At 32.8% G+C, this 5,850-nt stretch overlaps 1 protein-coding gene across 5 annotated transcripts; it reads right to left on the reverse strand.

Moving 5' to 3' along the window:
- Positions 1-928: 928 nt before the first annotated feature.
- On the reverse strand, positions 929-2,920 carry LOC105220505 (ubiquitin-conjugating enzyme E2 J2). Of its 5 annotated transcripts, none has more exons than XM_029045845.2 (5): positions 2,701-2,920; positions 2,388-2,633; positions 1,826-2,139; positions 1,702-1,772; positions 929-1,492 (listed from the first exon to the last, which is right to left on the reverse strand). In XM_029045845.2, exons 3-5 carry the CDS (start codon positions 2,115-2,117, stop codon positions 1,094-1,096), a joined length of 762 nt encoding a protein of 253 aa, XP_028901678.1. In that variant the 5' UTR covers positions 2,118-2,139; positions 2,388-2,633; positions 2,701-2,920; the 3' UTR covers positions 929-1,093. The 5 variants fall into 5 exon arrangements, with proteins under 5 accessions (XP_028901678.1, XP_028901677.1, XP_028901679.1 ...); XM_029045844.2 differs by having other exon boundaries at positions 2,388-2,567; positions 2,634-2,920; XM_029045846.2 differs by lacking the exon at positions 2,388-2,633.
- Positions 2,921-5,850: the final 2,930 nt, after the last annotated feature.

Raw genomic sequence — 5,850 nt, forward strand, 5'->3', positions numbered from 1 at the left:
TGTAAGGTAAATCAATGACTACAAACATGCCAAATATGTGAAAAGTTAAATAACATATACTTAACACTTTGTTGAATATAACCCGCAGAGTTGCATTGGACTTTCAACTCGATTCGTATTCGACCAAAGGTTATTGATCAATTAACTGCTGTGCGAATAGGCTGTAAATACAGTAGAACTTTCATAACTCGAACTCTTGAATTTGTAATAGAAATCAAATTTCATACAAATTACCATCCTTAACACGGTAGTCTCTCTATCTCGAAGTTTTTTGTGGATTATAGAAAATCGAGTTGGGGAAAATCAACTGTATTTACAAAATAAATAAATTTATTTATTTATTTATTAATTTAATTAAGCTATGTACCACACAACCCATATATTCGACATAGAGGACGTCAAGAAAAATGTATGAAAATTCGGCAGAAATTGGTCGAAAAGCTCGTCAGATATTTTTGACGATGCCATCTTTCAACATTACTTCTGTACGTGGGTGAGCGTGGTTTCGGTTATTTTCAAATTGTGTGATATGGTATGATATGGTTAAAGAGAAATCACTGCAGGGAGTTTGGTTGATATAGCTTTGGTAGTTTGGGGTGGGTCCACGTTCACTTTGCGAAATTGTAAAGTTCTAATTTTTCACTTAACGTTATTTTGTGGGCGTGGCAATGTCCGTATTCTCCTATCTGCTATATCAACCCTCCCATGGTGTCAAGGAGGCTTGCACGTACGAACAGACTTCCGACTTCAAATTGGCACTTCATCCCGATAATTTTGATATATAACTCTATATATATCCCGTTTTATTTTAGGTGTTATAACAACCACTTAAAAATATATTGTAATAAAACTATACTTGAATTTATAATTTGCTAAATAAAATTAATACAACGGGATTTCAGAATTATTTGAATTTAGAAGATTTGGATTGTCGTACAAATGAAATTTACGTATGTATTTTCTATTCTGTGTTTATATTACAATTTTAAACATATTATATACATTAATATAAATATTTACCAATAAAAATTAATTTCAAAGTATATAGCTGGTGTTTTGCGGCTGAAATCTTTAACACGTGTCTTCTAAAACTTTATTCCTGGTTCAGATTCTTGATTACATAATTCACAACCAAAGCAAAAATCGAAAAACTTATACCGATCACCAAATTCGAATATAGCCCTGGCCAGTTTATCAAAGATTTTCGTTTATTATCGCTGTCGTCTGATTTAACATAATGCGCTCCATTAGCGCAATTTCCATTATTTATTGCAGGTAATACATTGTTAACTGTTTGCTTATTAAGTTCTCCATTTAAAAGAGCCAGCTTTTGTTTTTCATCTTGTATTAATTTGTTTATTTCTTCGCATACTTCAGGAAACAATTCTCGAAAAATTGGGTCCTTTAAGTTGTACTCTAATGATTTTCTTGCATAGCTCTGTTTTTCATAAGTCGTTGTCTCAATTGAACCTAAAGTTGGTGTTGATTCCAGCTATATAAAAAGAAATGAAAAGAATTCACCTTTATGAATGATTATGCTTATAGTTGAAATTTATATTAACGATTTGTTTAGTAACAATATAATAGTTATCAGATTACGTGTTAATTGAAATTGACATTTCAACGAGTGTAAATTTAGTAAATTTACAAAACGTGTTTAGTTGTCAATGTAGTCCATTTAAATGTTGGTGACAAACTTACCATAAAACTGAGTAAACCAGTCAATATAGTGCCAACGCACCATGTTGGATTCCACGTATCAGGATGAAAATCTTTAAATGATAATCAATCAGAATATGAAAAATACGCATTTCGGAGAACTTACCTGATATGCTAAGGCAGAGGCGGGTGTTAGTCTTAAATCGTCCGTTTGGCGTTAACATGTAAATTGAAGGTGGTTTAAAGGGAAATTCTCTTGGAAAAAGTAAAGTTCCATGATAATATCCTCCATAATAAGGCGTATTAGCAGGTCCTTTTACGACATAATGCCATTCAAGAATATTGTTTGGTAAGGGCTCCGCTGTTATATATGGCAAAGGGTCGCGCTTCAAACGCATGTAATCCTGCCTCATTCGTGATATCGCAGTAGGCTGTTTCCGTGGTTTCGTCGTAGTCATATTTACTTAAAGGAACACTCCCCTACAAGACAATGATAATAAATAACATATTTTACAAATCATTTTTATATTTTATGAAATTTAAAATGTGTGTAAATTAATTTTCAAACCCAAATTAAATTCCCGTGCATTAAGAAGCCAGCCATTGTTTGCTTTGCATTTTAACATTTTTCAAGTTTAGATATTATAAGCTTGGTTATCCGCATTTTAATTTAACTATGTACTTCATTATAGGTATAGGTATATGCAAACAGGGTCAATGCGACGTACCGTCTAACCGTAGATGAAGTATTCCTCACAACGATCAACGAATTTTACGTTGTGTAATTGATAACGTATATATGAATATATCACTTAAAATATCTGCATTACTTTCATTGTTAATTAAACTTATATTCTGCTCTTGACCTCATACTGTGAAATTTCAAACTTGACCTTGGCTCTGTTTTACTAAGGATTATTACAGCGTTGTTTCGCTTAATGATACTTTTCAAGAGTATTTATTTTCTGTTTTACCTATTTAAATTAATTATCAGAAATTATTTCCTTCCGTCTCTTCCCTAATCAGTTTGTTGGAACTCACTCGGACGATGGCAAAAACGATGATGTGTCTCTTATAAAGAAACGCGTAATCGTGTTCCTGTGTCGGCTATTTGATTGTATATGGTATATAACTCAAATGAATTTATTTTGTATAACAACTAAACTTTTAATTGCCTTTAAAATTAATTTTTTTTCATTCAAAACCTAACAAATATATTTCGTGTTTTTGTTTCTAGCTAGAGATTACAATAAACAGTAATCGATAACAAAATGACATATTATGTCAATATTTCATTGTAAATTGGTGAAATTTCCATTCACACTCACAATTATTTATTTTTGTAAACGCATGGGACATTTTAAACGGAAGTTAATTACAGTTGCACTTCAATAAATCGAACTTTTATAAATCGAAGCTCTCCATAACTTGAACTCTTAAATTGGTAATAGAAGTAGAATTTCATACAAATTTCCTTCCGTAAATCATAGTTTTCGACCAGGGCATAACACAAAATAAATGAGTCTCTATATTGTATGGAAGCGATCAAAAATATGACATTACACTTATAGATTGCATATACATATAATAGCTGTCATCGATTGGTCACTTCTTTGCTCGCTATCTTTGGGCGCTGCTCGCCTGTCAAAAATTTTATATGTGAAAGCAACAACAAAGTTACCTAGTTGAATTCGTGCAGGAGAGTACGCGGATACCTCATTAAAAATTCTATCGCGCTTGCTGACTGTTGCCAAATGTTTTGTTTTACATATATAGACTATTCACAATGGTAAAAATGACTCAAATGACAAACTTTTGAAAAAAATTACAATACAAATATATATTTTGTTGTTTGTACTTTAAAATACATTTTAGTTGATTAAATAAAGCGTAAGGCATAGACGCAGTTCGATACAAAGGGATAAAAAATATATTTTCGCGCAGATTTAAGTATTTCTCCACCTAAGAAAATGATACAAAACTATTGCGCATTATTACATTTTAGCGCAGGCTTACACCATAAGTGCTGCCTGTCTGTTTGAATTACAGGAAAGTGCGTTCTATTGGCTTCTCTATAACACTTAAGTGCTGAACACAAAGACGACGACACGACACGACGTAGCGACGGCTGATCACAAATGCCGCTTTGAAGCCAGCGTCTTGAACATTTTGAAGACGGCAGCAGAGAACGTTAAATATAGAGAAGGTCCAATTGCGGACCAGCGTGTGAATTGTCAAAATCTAACAAAACACGATGAGCGTGTTTCACCTCAGCCAGCTCGGAAGGAGAAATTTTAACAGCGTCACGTTAACATTGCTGAGCATTAAATGAAAAATATGCTCAGAGATTTACATTTCTATTATATCGGAATGTTAGCCCGTTTGCTTATATATTGATACATTTATATGCAATCATATGTGCTAATATGATATTTATTTATGACTGCATGCAAAATTTATTCAATTCAAATAAATTATGCGATTTCAGGGGCATATTTGTCGGCATGTTTAAACGGACCTACATATGTATGTAATGTTTTAAAATAATATACCTACTTTCATAAAAAATGTTTTTATTTTTATATTAAATGCATTTCTTACAATACTAAAATTAACTACATATTTCATTATATGAGACTTGTATATACATACATGTGTATACCTAGATATATACAAAAGCGCTTACGTACATGCATACATATGTAGATGCATATGTATGGACATCTTCCAAAATTCGTATTGTCTCGTTATCACTTATCAGTGAAGGTCATATGCACACATTGTTACATATGCATATACATAAATATGTTTGTATGTCATTGACGAACAAGTAATGCATACACAAACTTACATTCGCATATGCGTACACGTAAGTTTGTCACCATCACAAAAAATCAAAAGTGTTTTCTACAAAAACAACAAGCGCCTCAAACGCATAAGCAGCATCACAAGTCAATATGGCAGCCAATCAACGAAGCCAAATTTTGTAGTACATACAACAAAACCATTTTCATTCATGAACGCAAGCGCACATTCACTTGGCAAAGTTGCTTCATTCAGAAAAACAACGCCATACACACCTCCCTGCGCATGCCATGTCTACAAACGGCTTTCAGAGAACGTTAAATATAGAGAAGGTCCAATTGCGGACCAGCGTGTGAATTGTCAAAATCTAACAAAACACGATGAGCGTGTTTCACCTCAGCCAGCTCGGAAGGAGAAATTTTAACAGCGTCACGTTAACATTGCTGAGCATTAAATGGAAAATATGCTCAGAGATTTACATTTCTATTATATCGGAATGTTAGCCCGTTTGCTTATATATTGATACATTTATATGCAATCATATGTGCTAATATGATATTTATTTATGACTGCATGCAAAATTTATTCAATTCAAATAAATTATGCGATTTCAGGGGCATATTTGTCGGCATGTTTAAACGGACCTACATATGTATGTAATGTTTTAAAATAATATACCTACTTTCATAAAAAATGTTTTTATTTTTATATTAAATGCATTTCTTACAATACTAAAATTAACTACATATTTCATTATATGAGACTTGTATATACATACATGTGTATACCTAGATATATACAAAAGCGCTTACGTACATGCATACATATGTAGATGCATATGTATGGACATCTTCCAAAATTCGTATTGTCTCGTTATCACTTATCAGTGAAGGTCATATGCACACATTGTTACATATGCATATACATAAATATGTTTGTATGTCATTGACGAACAAGTAATGCATACACAAACTTACATTCGCATATGCGTACACGTAAGTTTGTCACCATCACAAAAAATCAAAAGTGTTTTCTACAAAAACAACAAGCGCCTCAAACGCATAAGCAGCATCACAAGTCAATATGGCAGCCAATCAACGAAGCCAAATTTTGTAGTACATACAACAAAACCATTTTCATTCATGAACGCAAGCGCACATTCACTTGGCAAAGTTGCTTCATTCATAAAAACAACGCCATACACACCTCCCTGCGCATGCCATGTCTACAAACGGCTTTTCGCGACGATGACAAAAATCATAAATTGAAGATTTTTCTAATGTTCCCTCCAGAAGGAAAATTTACAACATCGCAAAAACCTAGGTACAAAAATGGCAACATAGCCTTTTAAAATATTTTTCAGCAAAAATTCTGATTTGAGGCTCG

This window comes from Zeugodacus cucurbitae, chromosome 2, assembly GCF_028554725.1.
Source record: "Zeugodacus cucurbitae isolate PBARC_wt_2022May chromosome 2, idZeuCucr1.2, whole genome shotgun sequence".
NCBI classification, from domain to species: Eukaryota; Metazoa; Arthropoda; class Insecta; order Diptera; family Tephritidae; genus Zeugodacus; species Zeugodacus cucurbitae.

Bases quoted from the DNA above. Each gene is read 5' to 3' on its own strand.
- LOC105220505 (XM_029045846.2), bottom strand. From the start codon at position 2,117: ATGACTACGACGAAACCACGGAAACAGCCTACTGCGATATCACGAATG. The intron at 1,773-1,825 runs GTAAGTTCTCCG...TATCATTTAAAG, and splicing joins CCTCTGCCTTAGCATATCAG to ATTTTCATCCTGATACGTGG. The intron at 1,493-1,701 runs GTAAGTTTGTCA...CTTTTTATATAG, and splicing joins CTGGTTTACTCAGTTTTATG to CTGGAATCAACACCAACTTT.